General features: G+C 32.9%; 2 protein-coding genes, 1 long non-coding RNA gene and 1 other non-coding gene across 6 annotated transcripts; 2 read left to right on the forward strand and 2 right to left on the reverse strand.

The window, feature by feature from the left end:
* Positions 1-5,731: 5,731 nt before the first annotated feature.
* On the reverse strand, positions 5,732-11,417 carry sli-1 (E3 ubiquitin-protein ligase CBL). 3 transcript variants are annotated; one of them, NM_075744.9, is made up of 11 exons: positions 11,277-11,406; positions 11,156-11,230; positions 10,990-11,040; positions 10,588-10,716; positions 9,747-10,039; positions 9,544-9,693; positions 8,882-9,151; positions 8,613-8,832; positions 7,785-7,958; positions 7,602-7,727; positions 5,780-6,372 (listed from the first exon to the last, which is right to left on the reverse strand). In NM_075744.9, the coding sequence occupies exons 1-11, from the start codon at positions 11,340-11,342 to the stop codon at positions 6,178-6,180; spliced, it is 1,749 nt and encodes a 582-aa protein (NP_508145.2). In that variant the 5' UTR covers positions 11,343-11,406; the 3' UTR covers positions 5,780-6,177. The 3 variants fall into 3 exon arrangements, with proteins under 3 accessions (NP_001024797.1, NP_508145.2, NP_001024798.1); NM_001029626.4 differs by lacking the exon at positions 10,990-11,040 and having other exon boundaries at positions 5,732-6,372; positions 11,277-11,417; NM_001029627.5 differs by lacking the exons at positions 7,602-7,727; positions 10,990-11,040.
* A 5,125-nt stretch (positions 11,418-16,542) lies between these two features.
* Positions 16,543-21,121, reverse strand: npr-19 (G-protein coupled receptors family 1 profile domain-containing protein; the record flags this gene model as incomplete). The annotated part of the gene is made up of 9 exons (NM_075746.6): positions 16,543-16,825; positions 17,974-18,093; positions 19,046-19,318; positions 19,418-19,540; positions 19,924-20,056; positions 20,107-20,289; positions 20,339-20,533; positions 20,804-20,935; positions 21,063-21,121. The coding sequence occupies 9 exons, from the start codon at positions 21,119-21,121 to the stop codon at positions 16,781-16,783; spliced, it is 1,263 nt and encodes a 420-aa protein (NP_508147.2). The 3' UTR covers positions 16,543-16,780.
* Positions 21,122-22,682: 1,561 nt separating this feature from the next.
* linc-166 lies at positions 22,683-27,825 on the forward strand. Its single transcript, NR_102144.1, has 2 exons — positions 22,683-22,783; positions 24,923-27,825. It is a non-coding gene; the product is annotated as a long non-coding RNA linc-166 (long non-coding RNA).
* Positions 27,242-27,378, forward strand: C02H7.5. Its single transcript, NR_070356.1, has one exon. It is a non-coding gene; the product is annotated as an Unclassified non-coding RNA C02H7.5 (non-coding RNA).

Genomic DNA, 27,825 nt, shown 5'->3' on the forward strand with positions numbered 1-27,825 from the left:
TTTGTTGAAAATTTTGAGCAACAACAAAGGAGTATCCTTGTTTATTAGTTTTGCCATGTTTATAGTTTTGTGTATGTGGGAGGAGGGGGTAGTTATTAAGGTGGTCAGTGCGAATTTGGCGTTTTAGGTTTTTTTTAACGCCAGCTTTTTATTTTTGAAACTCAATTGCAAAGGGGTATCTTCATTCTTGATTTCTACTAAAATTTGCCACAATAGTCTGAAATTCGACATTGACGAAAATAATAAGAATGTTCAGAAATCTTCTAAATTATAAGACCAGACTATTCTTGGACAATAATTTTTTTTTGAAATAATTATATTATTGATTTATTTTTTCAATTCAGTTATTTACGTTTTTCAAAGTAATTTTTTTTCTGAACTAAAACAATTTTTATAATTAAATTTAAAATCTTCCTACCAGGAAAAAATCAATAATTGGCTCAGCGTATGTCATGGATTTCTGTTGTGAAATTTAAGCATAATTTGGAAAAATTTGGGAATCAAGTAAACAATTAAATTGTTAAATTTTAAAGGTTGGAGTTGCAAATCAATAAATTTTTATTGACTCCAATTTCAGGCAACAAATTAATTGACTAGACATTTTACAGGTGATAATTTATATACATAAAGGTATTGATGCATAAAAACTGGTTTTGTAAAATTTTATATTTTCGGCGCAGGAAAAAAAGAATGAAAGTATCAAGAAAATGAAAAAGTCAAGAAATTCAGGAGCGGCACAAAATATAGCTGCAATTTGAAGGTAGTGGAACAAGAATGAAGAATGAAAACGGAACGCGAAAAAAAGGAAAATAAGGAGGAAAGAAAAGAAGTGAAAATGTTGAAAAATTGGAGGAAAAAAAACTGGGGAGGCGTAGGGGTGAGCTAAGGATTCAATATAGTAGTGGAGCATTCTTCGGGCCGCAGGTGTCATTTTCGTGTCAGATTGAATGGCATTAAAAAGTTCGTTCGGGTTTTTAGAGGGCCACTTGTTTTTTGTTCGTCCACTAGTTTCTCTGCATTGAATTTGGTCTCCTTATTCGAGTGTCATTTTGCATTTCTTTTGTTTCTTCTTCACTGCATTTCGGAAAAAAGTAAATCTTTTCTATTCCTTCCTACTTGTTTTCATCGGAGTAACATGCCCAATGCTTGGGTCTTCTCCCCCTTTCCGAAAACAATTTAATCATGCTCAAAAAAAAGGTGGAGCTTTTTCTTTGTTTGCTAGATCAATACTGTTTTTTTAAAGAAAAATGATTTACTTATTTAGAACGTGGTAAGTTTTGAAATTAAACAGTCTCCTTCAAACCAAAGAAATCAATTCCTAGACTTTTTAAATATGAACATTTGTAAAATTATATAAAAGCCACTACCCACTTGTAAGTAGCACTGACGAAAAGTTGTTCAGCACTGACCAAAAATTTGTCTAGCATTGACCAAAAATTGTTCAGCACTGACCAAAATAAATATGCCCACTGATCGAAATTTGATGTGCACTGACCATAATTTAACTCAACTCATTTAACTCATCAAGAGAACTTGTGTTCTGACCAAATTTCCATCGGGGCTAAATCAAAATTTTAACTCAACATTTTAACTTTTTAACTCAACATTTCAACATTTTGACAGAAAGTTTCGAACCACATCAATTTAGCACTGACCATAATAAAACTTAAAAGCCTAAAAACTAGTGTTTGCACTGACTAAATCAATTCACTCGTGCCAGTAAAAAAATAATTTTGTGAAGTGGAAAATTTCAAATTTGCGTTAGAGTCAGTAAAAGATAACACTAAAATTTTCACAGTAATCCACACTACGTCATGGATTTTCCCATCTTAACATTCAAAACGGACGATAAATATTTTAAATCTGTTCAGAGAAACAAAAAACGAAAAAACAGGGTTATAGAAGTTTACAACGTTCGTATAATAATTGCTTCCGTTCAAGCAAAATTTAAGGAAAAAATAACCTCGAAATGACCTGCTTCTAGGAAACGTTTACTACTTAGAATTGGTTTTTTGATTGGTTTTTAAGACACTTACATTAGGTGTGAATTTTGTAATGTAGATGCACAAAAAAAGCTTTATTCTAGCTTAAAATTTGACAAAATTAAACTCCAAGCTTCACCTTACACATAAAATTTTGAAACTACATAGACAGAACATCTGGACATTTGCCATTGACGTTACCCATCATATAAAATGAGGAAAAAGAAAAAAATCAGATAAAAGAACTAAAAACAAAAAAGTTTGCAAGATCCATATTTTTTTGAATTTCAACTTTTTATCTTTAATGATCTGTAAAAAAGTTGGAAATGGAGCGGAAAGAGCAAGTTTTGATCTACTCAAAAAAAAACACGAAAAGTTGAAAGAGCAAAAAAGTCATCATATTTATTATGTCAATCTTTTTGAGCCACAATTTCCTTATTCTCAAAGTTGCGTTTTTAACCGCCTGCATATCTCAATCATAGTAACTTGGAGGTAATTATGCATTTCTTTGGCTTTGAAATGTTACTTTGAAAAAAATCAATGATTGGGAAAAGTGTTAAATATAAATATATTTCATAGTTAGAATAGTTATATGATCAACTATACTTTATGAATAATTCATTAGAGAAGGAGTTTTTTCCTCTGGAAATTAGAAAAAAGCTAGTTTGAACACAAGATTCAAAACCTATCAAGAGTGGGTAGAAAATGTTTTTCTGAAATAACTGAACGTGTCGATCATCCCAACTTCTTCATTTGTTTAAAACAGAAGCTTGGTTATTATAGAAAAAACTAAAATTTCAGGTTGCTACACATTTCGAACAGTTGCCAAATTTCCGAAGAAAAGTGCCGGCTATTTAATTTTTTTCCAGGCAGTAGCGCCAGTGGAAAATTTTTTAGATTGTTTTATCTGTTTGTCTTTTCTGTTGTATCATATTTTAAGCTATTACGTTAGTATCTAATTTGAAGCTATTTTCAATAAAATATCTAGAAACAGGACCCCCCTTTTCAATTTTTCACGTGATTAGAGCTTTCCATCAACTAATAGTAAGCACGTATGCATATCTAGATATAGTTGCCATTTGAATTACAGTTTTGACAGTTATCATGATTTTTTATTTGCAAAAATGGGGCATCATTAAAACTTGGTACATTATGTAGTTGTAAATCAATCACGATATACAACGTATATATATACAACCTATTAACCCAAAAATGTTAATTGGGTGAACATATTTGAATTCTACTGTGACGTTGTTGGCATGTTACAACCCTTTCTGTCGAGAATATGTATTGTTTACGCGATCGACAACGTTATTGATTTAAAATTCGAAGGAATCTTCTAACATTTTTTTAAAATTTTTATTCCCAGTCAAAAAGTAGCAATCACTAAGTTTTTGCCACTTTTAGAAAAGGCTTTTTCGAGAAAACGTAGATATATTTTTGATGGACGAATTCCAAAAGTATCAAATCATATTTGGTAATTGTGGTGCCATGTGCATGATTAAAGCAATTGTCCCTCTGGCGCTACTCCATCTTTAGACATTCACATACATTTGAAAAATAAAAAATTGTTTTTGAAAAATTAATATTGTATTTTTTACTGCACCCTATTAACCTATCAAACTACATTGCCGGTACTGCAGTTACACAATAAAAAACAAAATGGAGATAGTGATAATTCTCTGCTTCTGCGTTAACCTATAAAAAGTTTCGAGAAGCGGGGAAAAAATGATGAGATTTCGGAAAACATGCGAAAAAAACGAGGCAAGGGCATGCAGTACCTGACGGTACTTGAGAATAAGGATAAATGAGCTTTTTCTTTTACTAAACCGAGCAAAAGAAAGAGAGAGAGAGAAAGCACAACTAGATTGTTGTAAGTATTTTATTGACTGACCCTGGACGAACAGCGCCCATTACATTCTTCACTTTTTTGCATGTTTTTTCTAGTTCAAAACAAAACCAAAAAGCGGTGAGAGGATTAGAGAAGAGTTGTTAATTTGTTGGAGCAGTTGACAGAAAACCGAGTCAGTTGATTGAGTACTCTTTCAAAGTTAATTAACAGGAAAAAATTCAAACTCTGAAATTATCGCAAACAAAAACTTGGGAGATTGAGCTCAAAAAAGTGAAAACGAGGCAGACAGGAGAAATTGTCATTTTCGGAGAAGATTGGATTTTTATGTGAAAATGTTGGTTCATATAGCAACAAACGATCTGGAGCTCGTGATTGGAATTATATAGAAGTAGGGGGTATTCAAAGAGCATTTTGAACATCATTTTTAAAGGACGACCGCTTATTATTGAAAGAGACAATTTTAAAAGAAACCTTACAACTGTTCAGTGTTCTGAAATGCAAAATTAAAGATCGCCGCTTTTTAAAACAAAAGTGATGTCCACCATCTAAAATGGAAAAGAAGCCAGAAAACCGGAAACAGTGATCAAGATCGAAAGTCTAAAAAAGATATTCTGAATTTGGTATACAGGCTAGCCATATCTAAGAATCAAGACATCAGCAAAATTGCAAGAAAAAAGACCTCAACCTTTTTTTAAAAACATGTGAATTTGGAAGTTATCAAGATTGTCGGTCACCGAGTTTTTGGAATTGTTACGCTGCCGTTCTCAAATTATTCAAAAAAAAACATATTGAATACATTATTCTGCACAAAAAGCATTTAGAGCAAACGTGTTCAGTAGGATTTTGAGACATGGTCCCAGAAGACGCTGTAGCACCTTGCACTGACCAAACAAACTGGTACTTACCCCTCATTTTTAAAATAAATTAGACTTATATTTTTTTATTTATAGTAATACGTGATGTCCATTTTCCCTCTTTAGGCTTAAAAATGGTCGTATTTAAAGTCTAAAAATACAAAAACTCTACACGTTTTTTATTTAAAAAAAATTATTTTTAAAAATGAGGGGTTATAATACACAAGTACCCAAATTTTTCATACACTTTTTAATCAAATTTGTAAATGCCAAATTTTCTCTATTAGTCTTGCGTCTTTCAGTAACCATACACCCATTCTTGTAATTACTTACAAGTCAATTCAAAGTTATATTGCATAAACTATCAATTGCGTACTGCGTTGTTTCCAGACCAGTCGCACTTGTTGAAAGATTTGTTAAATTTTTAGGTTTTTTAGAAAACAGAAAGATCAAACATGATTCGAAAAATTAATTTCAAAATTTCCTAACTAGACTTAGGAATCTGAAGGAAATTAACAAAAGTAAATTAGGCTATTTGTTTTTTGTCAATTGCCAATTGCCGAAAATTTTGAAGAGCGGCAATTGCTGGAATTGCCGGAAAACAGAATTGCCGAAAGTTTGAGTTTGATAATTTTGTCCATTTCGGCGCCTAGATATGCAATTTTGCCCTTTTGTCCTTTTGTCTTTTTCTCGAGCTCAAAATGTATTAAACATTGAAGTCTTAAATGTGTTCTTTTGAAAAATGACTAATCGAAAACTTAAAAACAGCCTGAAACTTGTTTAATTATTGCCGAAAATTTCAAAAACCGGTATTGTGCCAAAATTGCTAGTTGTCGAAAATTTCCGATAGCCTCGCAGCTCTGGTCTGTTTTACCAAATAGTTTAACAATTTCAAATATTTTCAAACTTTTAATTTGCACAAATCCTGAATTAAGTTCGGAAAAACACTTTTTCTTTAGTGGACTCTGCAGCGTCGTGCACTTACCAGTTCGCTTTCTGTTACACTTTACATATTTATATTGGAAACGTATGTATTTTTACTATAGCTGACATTTCAGCTTTTAAGTTTTAGAGTAATAAAACGATTTTTAAAAAGTCTAAACTTGTTTTCTTCAGAGTGACACATAGAAAATACACGACAGGTTGGGGGCGATGGAAATTGTAGAATAGAACAAAATCAAACGTTTCCTGAAAACTCCGTAAAATCTGGGACAGCGAGAGTAAGAAATTAACATGAAAATTTAACAAGATATGACATGATTGCTTACCAATAGGAGTCAGAACGCTGTAGGAAAATTGACAAAATTTGAAAAAAAAACGGAAAGGAGTAGGCGAAAAAGAAATAGAGATATAATAACGTTTTAACAAAGAATGATGTAGTGTTACCAGTTCTAGTCACGGCAATATGTTGTTGTGGAAGAATAGTTCTATGATAAGTGGGGGAATGAAAATTGCAGTATAAAGCGGTAAGATGAACATTTACACAAGTCTACTCCCGCTCACTGTTCGTATTTGTGTATGGGTGGTGTGGTTGGTGCTCGCTCGCTGATAACCTTGGCGGTAGTGGTGGAGCTTGGATTGAAGGCGCCCGTTGCCGGTTTACCACTTGTGCCAATGCTTCTCCGCTTGTTTCAACATTTTCCAGCTCTTTGATGTTCACGTATGAAGAGGATGTTTGTGACGACTGAAAAATACGGTTTTATGATGGGATTCAAAAAAATTAAAAATTTCAAATACAGAGAGGATTGGCGCTTGGAGCCTTCAAAACTTTGATCAAACTAGCGCATATAGGGTTTGGCTGAAAACTGCCGGCATACATCGACGAGAACTGAGAAGCCTGGTTGTGTTTCAAATTATAGAAAGTTCCACACTTCAAGGAAAAATGGAGCTCGAAATATTAAAGTTGGAGTAGCGAAAAAGGGTGATTGTTAAAACCTACTGCGCCAAAACGACCAAATATCATAATACTTTTTCAACAATTTCCTGAATAATTTTTTTGGTAGTCAAAAACAAGGGCAATTACTGAGTTTTTGTGATTTTTTGAAAAAAATTTTTTGAGAAAACGAAGGAAACATTTTTTGATCGACGACGTCCAAAAGCGTAGCAAAACTGAGCTTTTCCGACTTTAAAAAAATTCAAACTTAAAAAAAAAAAAAAAAAATCATACAAAATTTAGAACTTTTAAAAAATGTTCTTACTATGATATTTGGTTATTGAGATGCCTACGCGTGTTTCAAAACAATTCCCCACTGCCACTACTTCAACCCAAAAAAGGTGCTGCTATAACAAATTCTTAGACACCTAGTTCGCAGATATTACATGCGTGTCAATATAATTCATTCACAGGTAGGACATGCCTAAAAATACAAAGGCTAATTTTTCACAAAATTCATTTTTGATCTACCGTGTGAACACTTTGCAATTGTATTCTTTCGATAATATACCGTATTCACTCAAATAAGCTTTCCACCTGAATATACAAGCTAAAAAAGTTTCACTTTCACAAACCAATGTATAATTCTTTTACATACAAAACTTATACGGTATGTAGATTTGGATTATATATGTACAAAATAGGCCCACGCATCACCTGTGTCGCAGTTATTGCCGCGAGACCTTTCCAAAAATATAGTAAGAATAATAAACGTGCATTTTTTTCAAAGCAATCATACAAGGTCTCAAAAATAAAATCTTGCAAATGAAAAATATATTTGTAAAAATCAATAAAATAAACTAGTTGTTCTTCCGTAGTACTGTAAGATCTAAAAACTCAAGCATAAGAAAACAAGCAATTCTGTCTCAAATATGAGTTGCTTAGACTTAAACAAAGCAATGCAAAGCATGCACATTATCTCAAACATTTCAACCCATGCATTTCTCTCATATTTTCTAGTTTTCCATAATTATTCTTACATTCAAAGTGTCCAGGGTACCCAATGCTTTCGGTGGCAACGGTGGCGGCACCAACGGCAACTCGTCGACCGACGGAATTGAGTTTGACGCGTCATGCAGCAAACTTTGAGAACATTGGGACACATACTACAAACATTGAGAAGACAGTTGTTGCACCGTTGTTGCAGTGCTCAGTGTACTTACCGTTCTGGGAGGCACGTCGGGAACTAATGAGATCAGCTTCTTCTCCGCAGCAGCTACATTTTTCGCTTTTTCAATTTCTACCGGAGTGGGCTTGAACCTGTCAATAATCACACGATTTGTTCCTTTGATTTCGTAGCGGCAGAATGGACATGTGTTGCCACCACCATCCGAATCCTGAAAATCCAGACTTTTGAAATATTTTTCTTTGAACATGAATGCGTGAATTTAAAATTCAAACAATAGCTTAAATTTACAACTTTTTCAAGACAATTGATACCAGTTGTTTTCCTAAAAGACTTGTCAAAAAAGTATCTAAACTTGTATTATTTCGTAAAAGTTGATAATATTTGGAAATTACAAAAATGGCAAACTGTGAACATTTGAAAAATGGGAGTGTGACTGATAAGTATGGTTCGACAATTACCAACTGATCTGTCACATTGTTTTCATTTTCTCACAAAATTTCACTCTACTCGGGCGTGAACAAATGCTTCAAGTCTATGCATAGACGCCGCAACACTTTTATTGTAACTTTTCACAAAACAATTTTCCATTAAATCGCAATGCCCAATCAGTTACACACTTTCCTTCTCTTCTCTGCGTGTCTCAGAATCGATTAATTCTGATAATAGACAGTCGCACACAGAAGCTGAAAACTATGTTTGTCTGCGTTTCATATTATTTAGTGTGCCTGCTCATCTAATCATTGTTCTTTTCAATATTTGTTACCCAATTTCATTAACTTGTTTTTTATCTATTAGCAAGCCCAAGCAAATTTTAAAAATTTTGTAAAAAGAAAATAGTCGTTGTTTTTTCCAGAAAACTAACCTGCCAGTTAGCCAAACATTTTGCGCAGAGCAAATGTCCACATGGCTCAATTTTGATGTTCTTCTCGTTATCGTCACAAATTTTGCACAACTCGAATGTTGTGCCCATCTCACAATACAACTCGTATTGTTCACTGGTCACTTGCACTCTGTCCGCTTGTGGCACATCCATCAATTTGGATAAGTTAATATCTTGATCTCTACCGTTCGGGTAAATATAACTGTAAGTATTTGATTTTTATTGTAGAACAAGTGAATCCATCAACTTACAATCCTTCTTTATGGCCTTCATGTAGTGCTTGAATCAAACTTTTATTCTGTGGTATTGTCTGATAAATCTTTCCATCCGGAGCTACGTATCCTATTGCCCATTGTCCAGGACGTGTGCATGATAACCGGAAGATGTAGCTTCCAGGTTTTTTCGTTAATTTTTCTAACCGTTTTTTGACCTCATCGTATGTGAGAAATGCACAGTATCCGGGATGGGCGGTGGTGAGTGTTTGCCAATTTTTGATCAGTGTTTTGAAAGGGTAGAATAACCTGAAATTTAGCATTTTAACTTTTTCATATTTTAACAAGTTTACTTATTCAGTATTATCATATTTAGAACTATAAAAATGATGGACTGTAAAGTTTTATGAAAGCATTTTGGTCAGTGCAACTAAAAATGTTGAGAGCAGTGCTAATTTTAAAAATGATTAGTCAATGAAAACGTAATAATGTTACACTGAAAAAACTATTTCCACCTTTCTTGTTAGAATTTTAATTTATCGGCAAAAGACTTGGTTCCTACATGCTTGCGGTTTGGTCAGAGCTGGCGGCCAATCTGGTCAGTGCTGGCGACCAATTTGGTCAGTGCTCGCGGCCAATTTGGTCAGTGCTGATAACCAATTTGGTCAGTGCCGAACGCAAGAAAATAAACTCACGCTTACCTTGTAAACACATCAAACTCAAAATTCGAAATAAAATCATCTCCGCTCAAGTCTATCGTAGCTTTTAATTCGGCTGCTTCCATTTTTCCTATCGTTGATCCATGGTGCTTTTCTAATGCAGTAAAAAATGTTGACCAGGGTACAATGTTTCTGGAAAACTCATAAATAATTTTTTTTGAAAATTAAACGCAAAAAAAACTTACTTTTTTGTAAAATGATGACTCCAAAAGCTTTCGGCTTCCTTCTTTGTCATCCGAAACCGGTCTTCAATATAGATACCTTCCGGAAATAATGCTTTAATCTCGAAAAGCATATGTGAAAATGTTAGTGACATTTTCGTAAGCTTCCGTCGTTCTTCAGACTGGTCATTGTAGATAGCTGACGTCTTGAACAGTTTGATGATCTCTTTGCACTTGTTGATCATACTCTCCAGAAAGATTTTCAAGTAGTCGTTGTCTTGGAGTATGTCATTGTTTTGTGTGAATATCAGCATTAACTAAAAGTGTTTGATTTATTTTTGGGTTTTAGTCTGAACTTTTTTGTTGTTTTGAGTTGTTGTTTCAATTACCTGGGCAATTTGGCAAATCTTCTTATCAAATGCAATTTTTGCAATTGAAAGTTAATTAAAATTAACATAAAAACATCGGAACAAGCCTGCTGTTTTTCGGAAAAAACTGCGGTTACAATTGATTCAACAAATGATTGTCTTCAACAAAAATACTTTTTCAACAAAAAAAGTTTCAACAAAAATAACTGTTTTTCAAATTAATCAATCATTTTCTTAAATTTCTAAATTCGACTTTTATATTAAAAGTTTGATGATCATATCAAAAAAAAATAAAACGTTGTGTAGATTTTTAGAAAAACTTGAAGAATTACAGTAACTGGATATGGTTTTTGAAATTTCAAAAACGAAGCAGCCCCGATTGGACTTCAGCAATAATAAATGGAAACCCACATACATATTTTAGAAAGTGCTTATCACGATAATACCGCTTAGTTTTGTAGCAATCCTGTTTTCAAAGAACTACGAAAAAAACTCACATGCGTATAAGTATCAGGTAGAATGTCCAAAATGAAAGGCGGCGAATTTTTCAAATTCAGTCTTGGGCTATGACAACTCTTCACTACTTGATCCATAAACTTGCATGCTTTGAGCAAAAATCGACGATCCTAAAAAAAGCTACTGTATATTTACGATTTTCCGTTTTTTTTTTACTTTTGAAACTTAACGCTTCCGGATTTTTTTTTGTCTTACTGTATATTAGCAAGAAAATGCCTAAAGACGGGATTATTAATTTTTTGTTCGGAGTATAAGCTACAAGTGTGAAGCAAAATTAAAGAAGGAAATGCTGGTTGCAATGAAGCATTGTGTGCAATTGTTAATTTATAATAAAAAGCTGAACTCAAAAGCCAGAGATTTGATAACACAAAAATTCACAATACCTCTTCACTGCAGAAACCGGGCATCTCCGAAGCTGATGGGATTTCGAATAGCTAAAAGACACGATTTCCTATCTAGCTTTTAAGAGGAAATTGATAAAAACAAAGAAAGGGGAAATGTTGTCTCATTCGTCATCTTGGGAACAAAAAAAAACCATGAAAAACTTACTGAAACTGTGCTGGGAACAGCTCTCGGACTGAGTGTCAACGCTTCCGTCGAGTTGTTTGTGCTGGGAACAAATCGCTGAAATTGTTCCATTCTGATTCTGTTTGGAGAGCGAGAAACTTACCGCATTATTGCCTGTGCCATTGACAAACCGATGTATCCGGTGAAAAATTGTGTTTATTGAACCCATTCCCGGTGAAACGGTGATATGATGTGAAGTCCAGTGGCAATTAATTAGGATGTAATGATCATAGCTGCAAATTGGTTTTTGAGGGCGGTAAATTGAATCAACAATCTGAGAAAAATAATGTAAGGAAAAGAAAGTGAATTTACTATTAGAGAACAAAGATTTTTCAATTGAAAATAGAGATTGGACTGACAAACTAGAAACAACACTGACAGACTAGGAACAGCACTGACAAAACTAGGTAAAGCACTGACAAAACTAAGAAATGCACTGACAAACTTTAACTTTCAGTTAATACAACGTTAAATAGTTAAGCAATCAAGTTGAATTTTAGTTTCTACACAAACACGTTGACTGAAAAAATTTCCCTGTATTCACAAATATTTTTTTAATTCCTTCTGTTAACAGAAGCCTATACTAAAAACAATCCATGCCCTTCTGCGTGTGTTTTTTTTTTCAGAGAACTAATTTTCTCCTGAAATATCACAACAAAACAAGAGACCGCGAGTGATGGAAAGAAAACGGAGCTCGGCGGAAACGCGTGCTCCACAGCAGGGAAAAGATGCCACACGTATGACTCATTCATTTCTCATGTGTTTTTTGGGAAGGAAAATTGGAAGAAAATGATGCGTGGGTAGATGAAAGAAATTTGAAAGCATATGGAACCGACACATTATTGAGCAAATTGAGCTTTCTCGAGAATTTTTCTTTTGAGATTTCATGAAAAAAAAATGCCAAAAAATAGTTTTCTTATAGCTATTAAAAATCAGTTGTGTTGGTGAATTCATGAACATGACATAATTTTTCAAACTTTCAACGCGCTAAGTAGAAATATGACTTGCTGACTCAACGAGATGAGAAGGGGAATAGATGGTGACATATTGCCGGTTAATCAAGTTTTTCGTGATGCATGTGACCATTTTGTGAGGAAATTCGAGAGACAGTTTCACTAGAAAATTGGTCACTTTTGTAGTTAGGAAGAAAAAAAAGTAGTGATACAATGACTAATTTCCGAAAACAATAACAATTGAACAATCTGAAATGACAGATAACATGAATGCACAGTCAAAAATAAGACTGCAAAGAAAAATATAAAATGCTCTGAAAAACATACATAAGTCACTGACCAACAAAGTAAATTTTTGTGTTTGCTTTCAATACATTTTAAATTAATTTCTTATTAAATATTAATTTTTTTTGTGGTTTTGTGGCTGAAAAATGATTAAATTGTGAAAAATAAAGAAAGTTAAATACACTGACCACAACAAGAATGCTTCTGATCCTTTCGAACAAGTAATTAATTTTGCACTGACAATATTTATTTTCAAATACGTAGGGTATTAATGCACTGTCATTTTTTTTGGCAAAATTTGTATTCAACACATCAACTCTTGCTCTTCTAGTTTTTCGCTAATTTAATCTAAAAGTGAAGGATATTCTGACAACCAAAAAATAAACATTTTGTTAGGCTCGAAAATGATTAATTTGTGAAAAATAAAGAAAATGCACTGACCGAAAAACGCATGCTTCTAATTCCTTCGATGAAGCAACTAATTTTGCACAGACAAAATTATTCTCAAATACGCAGGGTATTAATGCATTGTCACATTTTTTCAGGCAAAATTTGTATTCAGCACATTGTCGCTTACTCTTCTAGTCTTTTGCTAATTCAATTTAAAAGAAAAGAATATTCTAAGAACCAAGAAATATTTTTTTTTAGTTTTTGTGGTTCCAAAAAAACTACATTAGTGAACAAGAAACACATAGTTATGCTTATACATTCAAAAAAAAATATTTAATAACAAATGAATTAAATCGTAGAACTCAAACTTGAAAACGGCCGAACACATGGCAAAGAGAGCCACAAAACATTGTGTGTATGTTGGGCAAAGGGGGGAGACAGAACTAAAGAGAACGTCATATTAAGAGACGCAGGCACGGCGGGTAGTGCAACGCGTTTACCGAAAATAGCGCGTAAGGCGCGTAGTGCGCAGGCTGATCAATCGATAATTGAGTTGTGTCAATGGGTTGCGGGAGACGTAGTGGTGTGTGGTAGGGTGGACACACCGGCCGGGACGAATGAGAATGCGGTGACGAAGACCCAGAGAGCGGAGCGAACGAAGAGGTTTAGAGAAAAGGAAATGCAAAGGACAGGGGTGTTTGTGGGTGAGTCATACTTCTATGTCGTAAAGACAATCGCGTTCGGTTTGTCTCTTGAATTTATTGTACTGATATGAAAATGTGTGCTTTTTTGGGAAGAAAAACGTTTTTTTTAATCGAAGAAAATTCTTCAAGAAACGCGAAATATGTTTGAAGTGGTTTTTTTCCTTTTTTTTTGAATACCGATTTATATTTTTAAACTCTAATTTTTTAGATTACAACTCGGTTAACTTCAGGGACACAGTTGATTTTTCAGAAAAAAAAGTAAATTGTCGTTGATCGCGCTGATATTCTATTTTTGAGGAGTATGACTCAAAAATGAAAAAGGATTTTATAACTTCTATCTACTCGCAATAGCTATAACAAATATCTTCTTTGTGCAGCTAACACGTGATCAGGTGTTTACCCATCTGCTCTATGAAAAGCAAAACCTTGCGTTCTAAAAAAATCTTTCATTCAAAAAATAACTGTAGTTTTTGAGTCAAAATGCAGATGGAAACTTTAATGAAAAAAATGTTTAAAAAAATAAACTAGCTGGACATTCATTTAACTTATCTGTGATTTTATGAAGAAAAATATTTAAAACAACATTTGGAGAGAATTAAATTATAAGAGGAAAATGTTGAAATCAAAAAATTCAGAAAAAATGATAAAAGTATAAACATTTTGAGATAACTACTCAATATTGGACTGACATTTAGGAATATGTGTGGTGCAACATGTGTGGTGCAGCTGCCCTTACTAAAAACGATCATTGGAGACAGGGATGGACGGCAATTACCTTTCGGTAAATTTTTTGTCGTTAAATTCGGCATATCGGCAACTTGCCGGTTTGCCGATTTGATGGAAATTTTCAGTTCCGGCAATTTGCCGATTAGCCGGAAAAATAGTTTGCCGCCCACCCCTGATTGGACGTTTATTACATAGAATCAAAAAAGGTAACAAATTTATTAAGACTGAAGAAGTGAGATGTTCCAGTTTTGTAAGAGATAAATTTTACCTACTTTGAAATATAACCTACCCTGGAACATGCTTAGATTTCAAAACCGTTGACTACTCAGGCGAATTCCTCTGGGCAATAAGGAATCCTTTTTTAATCTAATAAGGAATGGATGTTCACTTATGCATTACTCTAAAAAAAGATGATATCGTGACACATCATATCACTAGAATAACAGGTAATTGATCTGACAAAACATTTATTTTGATGAGTCAGTTTTCTGATAACAATGATAATGTTATCTTGTGTTTTCACCAAATGATAATAAGTATAGAAAAAGTGATTAGTTTTCAGGAAGTATAAAATTGTTTTAAATGTAATTAATTAACATTAAAGAATGTTCCCTGATATTCGTAAAAACACTGTTGAATGAATTAAAGATTTTTGAATTTTTAAAATGATCATTCTTCAATTTGAACATATTACTATGTTCTTGGTTCAAAAATTAAAAAAAACCTAAAACTTTAATTTCGAAGTTTTTCTCCAAATTGCAAAGCAATAAAAATCATTCACAGCACGTTTAAAACTTGTTCAACCTTACATATAATATTTTTAAAACAGCCCGCTAATAAAATTCGAACAAAAGTAAATGGTGACCCACACCTGTTCTGAACTGAGTTTCAACTTGAAGTAAGTTTCACAAAAGTTACTGTTTTTCATTGGAAAATTACCGTTTTTTTGTTTTTGAATTGACGATTTCAAAGAAATTTAAAAGTTCTTGTGTATTATAATATATCCTCGCCATTTTGAATCAAAACTGAATTTTTTTTCTGCCCCCATTTAAATTAAGCGTGATATGGATTGTTGCTCTTTAAGCTTAGAAATGGTTATTTTCTAAGGAAAAAATATTACACGTTTTTATGATAATTCGAAAATATTAATTTCAAATAACGGGGAGATAAGAGAAAAGTACTGAAACATTGATCATATTTACTTTATTTTTTTCGACAAATTTTTTTTCGAATTGATTTTTTTTCAAATTTTTCTGTAGTTTTAAACTTTTTTGAAATTTAGCAAAATCCGCAAAAAAAAACTCAGATCTCTAGGCTTGAAAAAAGGGAAATCGGGCACAAGATAGTTTTGTCTAAAATACTTGATTTTTGTCTTTATTATATACAACCAATAGGTACCGAATATTGAGACTTTGTTTTTTTAGATCCAAAATGGTCCAAAACTACCAAATTTCAAAAAAATAGTTATGGCCGCTCAAAGTGTTGGGAAAAATGGCCTATTTTGGCAACTTCTCGGTGTCGCAGTTGTTGGAACTCATTTTTTCTTTGATTATCATTTTTTAATACACGTTTTCGCAATTTATTAGGTGTTATTTCGTTAATTGAGATGTTTTTTTGGTCGATGCTAAAAATTATCAGAACGTCTCATTTCGAAATTTGGTAGTTTTGGACCATTTCATGTAGGTCTAAAAATGCAAATCCTCAAATTTCGGTACTCCACCTTTAAAGAATATGCACAATGAAAAGCAAGCAAATTGTCACAAACTAAAGGTTAGTGCAATATTATTTTTTAGAAGGCTTCTACTTAGGCTTTTACATGTTATTTTGAGTTAGGGCTCCCATGTGAGCGCCGCTCTCACGCCGCTATCCAAAATCTTTATAGCGATGCGCGAAACCCAAAAAGTGTCGGACATGGAGCCAAATTTGCACCAAATAATGACATACCCTATCGTACTATTTGGTGCAAACTTAGCTGCGCTTTCGACACTTTTTTGGGTTTCGCGCACAGCTATAAAGATTTATGATCGCGGCATGAGAGCGGCGCCCACATGGAAGCCCTACGTTAAGTCTTCTGATAAATTGATCAGAATCATGTCTTCTCCGTCGGTCAAAAAAATGCCCCTTTTTAATTTCTTACCAAATCTTTTTTCAAATCATGTACCTACTCACTTATGCAACTCACATGAACTTCCCGGCGGTTTTCAATGCGAACTGAAGTTTATTTGCGTCATGGGAAATTTTTGGCCATTTTAATGGGAATAACCACTTGAAAACATCTTCAGACATACGTCATATATTTTCATTTTTGAAAAAAATCTATCATTCATTGTTGAACCAATGTATAATTGAGAAAAAAGTTAACAAAGCTACAATGCTCGAATAAAAAAAAAAGAAAGTTGGAAAGAAAGATGAAAAAAAAACAGAGATCGTGATCCGACCAAGTAAAAATTTAAGTACTGAATGTTATCACTGGTGAAAAATGAAGAAAAAATTAAAAAAGAAAAAAAACCGGTTGCTACATTATTGATAAATTGAGCAAAATGGATAAGTTAAACTGCACTGATTTTGGTATCCTTATCGGTGTAGTCCAAATTCTGAAAATTAAATCAGTTTTGAAAAGATGAAAATTTCCAAGGCTTGGAAGCTGGATTTGAAACAAAAAGAGTAGCACTGTATATTAGTTGGATAGTTTACGATAAGTTAGTAGCTGCCGCTAGAAACAAGGAAATTGTAAGCAGATGTTCCTAACGCAGAAAAAGTTTGAACAATTTCAAACTTTTCAAGGAAGGCCGTTTATATAGATCACTACAAAATTTTAGTGGCAGTAGAACATTTTGAAGCGGAAAAAGGCAAATGACTCGAAATAAACGTTTGAACACTTTTTAAATGCATTTGTGTTAAGCTGATGAATCTTGTAAGCCTAAAAACAACTTGAAGTGCTTTAATGTTCAAGGAAAATAAGAAAAATTTCAAGTCGACCTGGAGAAGTTTTTTTCTTCAAAAAAATTTTTTCAAAAAATGTCCAGGATGTTTGCATATGCTCATTCCCTTTTTGGCTTTTTAAATATCAGAATGGACGCCCATTTCTTGGTTTATTGAACTCAGTGTATGTATTACATTTTTCATTGAATTGTTCTGAACAAAATTAATCAGAATATAAAAAATTACAGTGACTAAGCTTCTAAAGTTAGGGTCTCAGAGACATTCACGGAAGGTTTGTAGAAGCGATCAGGATCAGGCAATGTTTTTCTATTTAAAAATATTATTAGATAAGATTAATATTTTTTGAAAAATGACTAACGATAATTTTTTTAAGTGAGCTGATGAAAAGACATCTGTGAGATTCACTTTTTTTAAGAAAAAAAAATCCGTCAAAAGTACACAAACTTTTTTTCCTCAACCGGGTCCCACTGATAAATCAAAAATTAATTTTGCAAACATTATTCCATAAGACGTTCAAAATTCGAAACATCATTTTCCAAAAAACTAATTTATTTCCACCATATTCAACACTGAAAACTGCAAATTTCAAACTGCAAACTCAAGCCACTCTTGCAAAAGAATAGATAACAATACGGTAGCTATACACATTTGAAAACCGCGCAACAGTAAGATAGGCATGACTTTCAAAAAAAGTCAACTGAAAAATACGCTAGAAAAAAACGTCAGGCAACTTACTTAAGTTAGTTCACACATAAAGAATTTCCTGGAATTTTTAAAAGTTTTTAGAAGCATGTCTAACCTTTATCAGAAGCTGGTGTCTTACATGCTCGTCAATTGTTCCGTGCGATTGAGAGGAAAGAGAGCCGGCTTGATCAACCAATGATTTGGTGGCGTCGTCTCGAGTATTATTTTGAAAATCCTGGAATTAAGAGATATTTTTTTTGCATACTAGAACTAGAGGAACAAACTCTGGGGGTCTGTATGCAAAACTTTTGAACGATAATAGTGGTGTAGTTAACTTTTTTATTGCTTTTTGAAATTTGAAATTCTAACAAATTTTAGGTCATTCTTTAAGCCGCCATAACTTTTTTTTGAGAAGTTTTCAAAAAGTTTTATTATGAAATTCGGTGTTTTCAGACAATTCCAAGTCTAATAAAGCAATAAAGAGAATCGACTATACTACGTTTAAAATTAGCTACTGCGCTCTGTGATGTTTTCAGTGAAAACTTTTCACAACAGCCACATCTTTTTCAAGGTGTGCGAGTGGGGAAATCCCAAAAACTTATTCCTATGATGATTAAAAAGCCTCATAACAGTTTTAAAAAATGTTCCAATTTGTTTTCTTACAAGCCAAAGAGTGTTCACATATTTTTTGAAGTCGTCTGTCAAAAAAAGAAACCGTTCAGATTTATGTTTTAATTATGTTCAAAATAATCACATTCCAACTGTAGAAGGTTCGAGCATCCCCTCTAGGTATGGTTTTTGATTATTTTCTGTTTTGAGAACATTTTAAAAGGTGATAAGATTATAGAAAATAATAATTTATACTTCAGGAATAATTAGAAACCAAGTAAACTTCTAGCGCAACGTTTTCAGGCTTGAAGACCAAACGGGCAAATTTTAAATCAATCAAAAAAAATCAATTCTAAATCAATTCTGGGACACTGACTGCAACATAAGTATTGTCAGTAATCTTTTCACTGCTTCATTCACAAAGATCCCTGATAGACATAAACGTTTAATGCGATCAGAGTGAGTGTAATCTGTGGTCGAATAAAGAAGTTGTAGAATTTTAAATACATGTTTAGTACCCAAATCTACATGACTAAATAAAGCAGAGCCTGCAGCTTCACTTTTCAACCGTTTCTCACCGTTTCAATTTTATTGGCAGCCGCGATTCCGCGCCCAAACAACGTCTGTTTCCTCTTATTTTGAGCAGTTGTTATAACATGATGTCGGCAAATGAGATAATGAAGTTCCCGTCGAAGTTGAGTGTTGAAAATGATATAGACTGTTGGGTTAACCGAGTTGTTGATGAAGAATAAGGATGTCATTACAAAGTACGCCCATTTGGATTCGGACATGTAGGGCAGCCACTGCCAAGTTGTCCAGGTTAGTAGGAATACCAGGGAGACCACGAAAAACTGAAATAGATAGCATTTTTAAAGGGTAGCGGAAAATAATTTGCAGTATCAAAATGTTGTTTAAAAAATCATTGTCAATTTTCAATAAAATAATCAAACCTGAATAAATAACCGCATTTCCTTTTTGCTAACTTGACTTCTTGGCGGCCTAACTGAGGAAGTTCGCCCGCATTCACTCATTTGACAGGACAACGATACTCCATTCACAAGTGCATTTTGTTGCTGAAAATTTTGAAAATTTTTTGTTGTTGATGGAAATGTTTAATAATTTTTTAAGGAGTAGCAAAAACCGACACAAAAATCCGAAACATAATTTTTTCAACGAGTCATGCGGTGAATACTTTCAAAATATGTTTTGGAATTTGTTTGTGCAGTTAAATTTCATTTTACCTATGCTATAATTTTGGAAGTCCAAAAAAGTTTTTCTACATCTTGAATGTTTTAATTACGTTTTAATTAGTTGTATCTAATTATATAAAAAATCAACCCTGCGGCAATGCTAAAAAAGTGCTTTAGAAAAAAACAATTTTTCAAAAAAGGCTGCTCAATGCTAAAAAAAAATGCTCAAAGCCATTTCGAGAAAAAGATATTATTTTTACACAAACCCTTGTCCTAATCGTAAGCTGATACTTGGCCATGGCACGTCCACTCGCGCGAACTTTTAAAATAATAACCGCATAGGAAATAATCATCATGCACAGCGATATGCTATTTACAGCCATGTCAACGTACTTGTATCTGGAAAATTGATGGTTTTAATAAGATGAAATTAGAGAGTCTGAACTTACAACGTGTCTGGCTTTTCGTACACTGTGATGTAATAATTCGAGTCCCAAAGTGTATGACAGCAATCAAATAATGTTGGTAAAGAAACGAGAAAACCCAGGAAATATCCAAATAAAATAAGATATAACGACCTTGTTCGCGAAAAAATGTGTTTGTACTCCATAGGGTACACAATTGAAACAAATCTGCAATTTACAAAATTTCCATTAAGTACGGAAAAGACATCAGACTTACCTATTTCCAGCCATCAACCCCAGCTGAACAACTCCGGTGTACCAAAACAGGTCGTAGAAAAATATCATAACAATATTTCGAATCGATTTGAATTGTACATATTCTTCATGAAATGCAGTAGCTGGTACTAAATGACCAAGTGAGATAAATGTCATTAATATGTCACAGATTGCAATTGATATGATAAACCAGTAACTGAAAACATAGTGCATTGCTTTTCATTTCTTTCAGTGCAATTTCAAATTTGTCAGTGCAAAAGTACATTTTGTTTGTTTTGATAATTTTGTCAGTGCGACAGTCTAACTTGGTCAGTGCGCCAGCCTAAGTTGGTCAGTGCAGGCGTTCATTTTGGTCAGTGCAACATGCTAATTGAAGACGATTTCGTTACACTACAAACGCAAACTTTCAAAACTTAGCTCATTAATTTTTTGAAACAGCAAACCGTATTAAAAAAACATTTCTCACCTTGTGGCAGATCTCATAGTTGAGCTTCGAGCAATTCCAGCTAAAATGAGCATGTTTGAAATTAAGGCATAAAGTAGCATTATGGTCCATATTGATACAGCTATGAAGTCATCTCGACGGTTTGCTGAGGTGCTGAAAAAAACACAATATTTTTTTGCACTGCAACCTGTGTGTGCCAAAATGATTTTCTTTTAATTTTTTTTTAATTTTGGAAAGAAAACAACAAATATCTACATTTTTTAAAATATTTAAACCATACAATAAAGCTTGCAATGTATAAAACGACACATTATGTTTCCAAGAATCGTCAGTCTGCATTATAAATCCGATATCCAAATTAATCAGTTTGAAGTTTTTAGGACCTTAATTCAGCAGTATAAATTAGAGATCATACGTAATATAAAACAGAAAAATAAGAAATATTTGTTTCCGGATGAGGGAGTGAGAAAGAAAAAGATTTCCGACTTCTTGCAAGGGCGGGTTCGAATTTCTGAGTGAAAATTGGAAATCTAGCAGTGACGATTGCGTGTTGAGAATTGGTGATTTGTAGTGTGGTAGGTGTAAAAAGGAGCAAAAAAGGAGGAAGTCTACATCATTTTTTAAAGTTCATGAAATGGAAAATACAAATCATTTCTAAGTAATTTAATGTGTGTTTTCAGAATATCCCGAATTTTTAAAAAAGTCCAGAATTTTCTAGGTTTTTTTAGAAACTGAGATAAAAAAATAAATATTAAGCAAAACTGAATGCAGACACTATTGAAAATCTTAGAGAGCTTCAGTGATTTTTTATCCGAGAACACTACCTAGGGGTGCCTGTGGGATACATAGCCCTATTAAAGTACTGCTCAAAATTAAATTATTGGAACGGGGAACGCAAGTACAAACAATATATTTTCAATTTTTTGTGTTTACTATTTTAAGTTACTTATTAGAATTGAGAGCGATCTCTGGCAATTTTTTTAATAACTACTTCGTTTTGAAGAATACAAGCCAGGGATGTGCGGCAAATTTTGAAATTTTTCGAGTTCCGCAAATTCGGGAAATCGACTTTTTTATATTTGCCGAGCACGGCCAGTTCGTTCGGCAAATTTGCCGTGGGCGCCATTATCGATAAATTGCAAATTTTTTTTGAAGCTCAGAAGTGTCAAAAGAAAAACTAACTTAAGTTAAATGGTTTTTGTTAGATTTTTGCCTAATGCGCATGTGGATTTCAAAATCCTCCGAGCTCGGCAAAATTGGCAAATTCGACAAGTCCACATTTTTGAAATTTGCGGTGCTCGGCAAACTCGGCAAAATTGGCAAATTTGCTGCACACCCTTGATACAAACTACTGCAAATAATTGTTTCAATGATCCAAATCAGTAAAGTGAAAGAAAACAAAACAGTGAATTATTTTTTAAACGCGAAATATAATAACACATATTAATAAAATCTTCAATGAAAGTTTAAGAAGAATTTACAAACTATTTTGAATTCTGAAAACTTCAATCTTATATTCAATTACCCGAGTGCTAAAAAATCAAAAAAAAAACTTCACAAAAGGTTCTTATCTGAATCGACTTTTGGATAAAATAGTGTTGTTTTTAAAGCGATTTCTCAATTTCTAGTAATCGGTAAAATATACAACTTATTTCAAACTTAAAAAGCCTTAAAATACAAAACACAAAGATTCGGAGGAAAGGAATACCTATTGAAATTCACGGATGTCCACATTTGTCAGTTTTTTTGTTGTTAAGCTTTTCAAGGAAAGGGGCGCGCCTAGACAAGAGGAAACACAAAACTCAATAGGTTTTCGAGGTAACCCTCCCTATTCAGTGAATCCATTTCTTAGGCTCCTAACGTGAATGAATAATGCAACCGTTTTCTCGTCTTCTTTTTCCCATTTTTGGAGGTGTCGAAACTTTTTTTTTCTCACCGTTTTTTAATAATACATGAGACGCGGACAATGGCACTAATTTCGTTCAAGTTTTGGGGGCGCGGGTCTATTCAGGAAGAAAAAGGCGAATCAGTTCTTTTCATGGGTATTCATTCAGAAAGTTCTGATGATCAAGCTGAACTTCTGAAAATTATTAACTAAGAAAATGCACGGCATTGGTTTGGAATTTGAGGAAATGGAAACAACTTGAGAGAAATGTGTACTTTGGCAGTAGCTGTCGCTTAAAATTTTAAACACAAGAAATTACTTTCAAAAAGCCAATAATTTTTCTAGTTCTATTTTCATTTTTATTTCAATTGTCACATTTTACTATTTTCAATATTTTTGTGTAATTATTTGAATCCAAATATAATGGTCATTTCAATTGTTAAAATAATTACTAAAATGGTAACGATTACAATATTGTACAGCAAAAAACCATTTATTGTACATATAATTTTTTGTAAATTTCCTATTTTTAGACAATTTTTAGAACTAGTTAATAATTTAGTTAGTGGTTTTGGAATTATAGCGCTAGAAACTACAAGCTCTATTAACGTCAGGGACTACAAACTATACTGAAACGTGATACTGTTCAAAAAACAATTAAAATATATATATTGGAAAAATAAACCGTGAAAATTGTTATAACTAGCAAAAATGCTTGAACAAGGTATTTGTAATTCAGAATTCAAATTTCGAAAACTTTATGAAAGACCTTTGAAAATTAATTTGATTTTTCGCAAAACTTGAAATTTTTAAAACTATTTTATACCTATTTAAAATACTTTTTAGTAAAAAAAATCATCAGATATTCCGGAACAGTTCAGTTTCAAGAACCGGTAAAAAAAATTATTAGCACATACTGCGTTATATCAACAATATTTCAATATGACATAAACGCGATAATTATTTTCTGTAACTAGAAAAAATGCATCCAAGTTCCGTGAAATGAAAAATTGAACAAGGAGGATTAATTGGATCACAAGAAAATAAAACTTGAAGCTCTGGAACGGAACGTTCGATCTTTGAGCCATACACGAGGAAACAGCGGAGAAATGTTCAGGAAGATATTGTCAAAATATGACGATGTATAAGAAGCAGGAGCAGAATAAAAAGCAAAAAAAATAAACGGAGAAAAAAGCTGAAGCTCTTCTAGCAATCGATCTTGACGTGTGGAAGGAGAGGAGATGAGGACTAAAAAATAAATATCAGCAATATAAATTAGGAATACGGGAATACCAGAAACGGCAGAAGCATGTCATGGGCCCCTCAACCAATTAATGATTTATTCATTTTGCAAAAACACCAACGGATTGGAGCCCCCAGATGTCCGCCGTTTTGGCGATCCTTACTAGATATCGAAAGCCAAAATCTCCGTTGCAAAATTTTTGTGAAAACAAAAAAAAGGAAGACAAGAAAAAATGAAAAAGCTAAGTGCTTTTGGAACCAGGAAAAATGGAGAGTACTCTCAAACCAAAATGACACAAAAAGTGAAGTGTTTTGGGGTTGGATTCAAGATTTGTGAGAGGAGAAATTAAGTTTCTAGAGGAGAATCTGATTTTGGGTACTAAATAGTTGATAACACAATAGTGTAAATAGTGTAAATCTTGAAAAAAACTACTTCAATGTGTACTTGGAAAAGTAGCTCCTAAAGTAGGTCAAAAATTTTTTCAGCAAAATGTTTGTGTTTTAGGGTATAGAAGATTTTTGGAAAAGTTGGAAAATTTTTCTCAAATGTGAAAAGAGAAGTAAACGTGAGCTTCTGCACAAAGCTAATAATTCAAATCCAATCCGTAAAATTTTAGTTACGTAAAAGAAAAATTGAACATGGTTTGTTACAACCCTGAATTAAGATTCTAAGCCTATGATTAGAAATTCAAGCGGGGTTTGTGTACACTACACATTAAAAAAAAAAAAATTTTTTTCATTTTTTCGAGAAGACTGAAACTCTTGAAAACAGGTTAATTCACGGATTAAAAAAAGTGATGTCTTGATCATTCAATGTCTAGTGAAATATTTAATTATCAGGAAAGTTAAAACTTTTTAAAGCTGATTTACAGTAAATTTTTGGTTTGAAATTACAGTAAATTATTGTGTCATTTTGCTTGTAGAAACCTATAGTAGTTTGTTATATGTACGTGTCATACAAATAACATTTCAAAAAGTGAAGGTGCTATGCTTGCTAAATTTCCAAAAATAAGTGGGGGGGGGGGGGGGTGACTAGAAACTAGGTATGAACAATCTATGCAAAATAACTAAATATTCATCCAAAATGAATATATTGCATGTTCATCAAATATTCCGATTTCTAATAGGGGGAACTTGTGTAGTCGGCAAATGTCTAACACAATCGCCCAAGGTCCAAACACTAATATGCTCTTTTACCGGGTACACCACAGAGCGTTGGAAGAAAAAAGTGGAGAAGCGGAGGTGAAGTGAAATTGAAAAATTGAAGGAGGGCTTCCCATTGGATTACTTTACAGATTGAATGGAAAGGTTTTTCTCGTGTCTCTTGATTAGGTTCAGCAGAAATTACAAGGTTCGCTAAATTCTGACATTTGTCATGTCTACTTTTATTCACCGATTTTTTCACCGACAACTTTCGATGACAAAGTCAGCTTTTTATTCAAACTTCAGCTTTTGTAGAAGTTATACATTTATCTGAACATATATTTGTTGATCTTTACGTTTTAGGATTAAATATTTGGCATTGCAACATTCAAAATTCCACTTTATTATTTTCTTATCTAAGTATTCTATTAAAAAATTTTCTGAACCCTACAATTTTGAAAACCTCGAAATTTTTTGATTGATTTATTATAATATTCGGTTTTGTTGGACTACTATTGGTGTGTTTGAACAATATTCCCTCCCACAGGCGCTACATTCAAAAAATGTAAGTTAATTAATTGTTTTTATATACAGATCAAACAGGAAAAATATTCAGAAACAAATCAAATTAAATACTTTGAAACTTGAGTAATCAGTCATAGAAATTTTAAAAAAATTCTGAAAGTTGCTCAGAACTTCAAACTTTGAATAATTCGCAACTCTGATTATATTTTATTATCAACTTTTACTTAAATTCTAAAAACAGTTTTCATCAATAAATGCAAAATTCTATCTATCTAACTAATAACTATCTATATAGCTATCATAATCCAAAAAAAATGAAATAAATTGAGGGGCCCTTTGAGTTGATTGCCCACTCTCAACAAGTTGACATGTGTCTTGGCCATTCAAGGAAAACTAGACAAAATATTGAACAAAAAATTGTGTTTTTTTGTTTGGTGTCAGTGTATTGTTGTCTCATAAAAATTCCATTAACGAGAAACCAATTGCGATGACAATTGAAAACAATGGATGTTTTCTGGTAGTCTCTGATGGTGAATCAAAAGAATAGGTATTAGCTCTTTTTTTGAATAAATACGTCGAAAGGTTTCATGAGACGATTTTTTTATCCTTTTATCCTTCCAAAAACCGGAAAATTAGCAAAAAATAATGGTCTTTTAGTAATTTTAGAACTTTTCGAGTCTATTGATGCAACAAACCTACCAATGCTACTACCTCCTTTAGTTAAAAAAAAACCCATCAGCAAAATCTTGAAATACATTTTTCCTCCAAACATGTTTGTATCGTTATCATTGTTTTATTACAAGTAATGGGACAAAATTCAAATTTATAAATAAAGTCTACAAATGTGCAACTACCGGGAAACTGAAAACATTAAGTCAAAACGTAATTTCCAAAATAAGCAATAAACATTCCTAGAATGGCACGAGAACTTGATATCTCACTTTTCACCTGGCTATCTGATTTTCTCAGACTAAAAATTATTTCTTTCGATAAAGCTTTAGTGTATGTACTTTCTAGTGATGAATAATGTTTTCCGTCACACTCAGACATTAATTATAAGCTTGATAAAGTGCTTATTACTAGGCAATGATGTTCGCAAGCACACAATGTTCTTGCAGATGAGAAAAATTGCATGAATGCTACAGGTTTTATTGAAAAGTGGAATATGGTCAGAAGAATAATTTTTAGAATTTGGAATTACTTAAAAGCACTTTTTAAAATATCTAAAACTATCGCACTTCACGAAGTGTTTAATATTTACAAAATGACTGTTTAACAGGAAATCATAGTTTTTGCAAAGCATTATATAAAAATTGTCCAAACGTTATAAAATTGGATTTTTGGCAGTTTTTTCAAGATGTCTAAACATTATGAAAAAATGCACTGGAAACACTTTAGAACTAGCTTTTTCTAGTTCCAGCTTCTTCTCTCCTGCTAAATTATTTGCGATAACGGTCACGGAGGTGGCAGAAGTAGAGTTTGCAAAGTGTGAAGAAAGTTTGAATAAGTGCAAAAAAAAAACTGCAACACACTGCCACAATCTCTTTTTTCTTTTTCCTCTTCACAACACAAAGAAAAAAGGACTATAATAAAGAAAGGATACATTGAGTCAAAAGATAGCTCATAACTTAGTCCTGCTCACATAACCCGTAGAAGATATCAAAGGAAAACGGCGTGGAGGAAAGAAGGGGAAAAAATGAGAGAAAGTGAGCTGGAATAACTGAGAAGGGGGGGGGGGTGTACAGAAAAAGTGAAGAAGTAGGAAAAAGAGCGGGGGTATTCTAATATCACTTGAAGAAGTCATCCTTCTATAGACTTCTAAAATTGAATCATAACTTTAAGCCCCTAGAGCACTTAAAACATATACGTCCCCAATTTATGCAAAACGTTTTCCTTCCGTGTCCCCCTTTTTTTTGAGGAAAAGCTGAGGAAAATAAAGAAATAAAAGAAAATGTTGAACTTTATGCTGCGTTTCGCATTTTTGGAAAGCAAAAAGGGAACACTTGTGTATTATTAGTTTGGCCATAATTTTCCCCTAAACTTTATTCCAAGACAATTAAAAATATTTATCATCTTTTAGTTTCAGTTTGTTCTATTTGCACAATTTTGGTGCATTTTGTTTGATTTTGTAAGCTTGGCTATTTTGCACAATTTCCAAGAAGAGGGCCGTCTACTGCAATGCTAACTATTGAGAGACATTTTTGATTTTATTTTTTTGAGTTGATATATTAATAAAGAAAAACAACTT

This window comes from Caenorhabditis elegans, chromosome X, assembly GCF_000002985.6.
Source record: "Caenorhabditis elegans chromosome X".
In the NCBI taxonomy this organism is placed as follows: domain Eukaryota; kingdom Metazoa; phylum Nematoda; class Chromadorea; order Rhabditida; family Rhabditidae; genus Caenorhabditis; species Caenorhabditis elegans.

What these genes read in the sequence shown, in the direction of transcription:
- sli-1 (NM_075744.9), bottom strand. Translation starts at nt 11,342, where the DNA reads ATGGGTTCAATAAACACAATTTTTCACCGGATACATCGGTTTGTCAAT. An exon ending in GAGTTTGATGTGTTTACAAG is followed by an intron (nt 9,152 to 9,543) that starts GTAAGCGTGAGT and finishes GCTAAATTTCAG; the next exon opens with GTTATTCTACCCTTTCAAAA. An exon ending in AATGTTTGGCTAACTGGCAG is followed by an intron (nt 7,959 to 8,612) that starts GTTAGTTTTCTG and finishes CTGGATTTTCAG; the next exon opens with GATTCGGATGGTGGTGGCAA.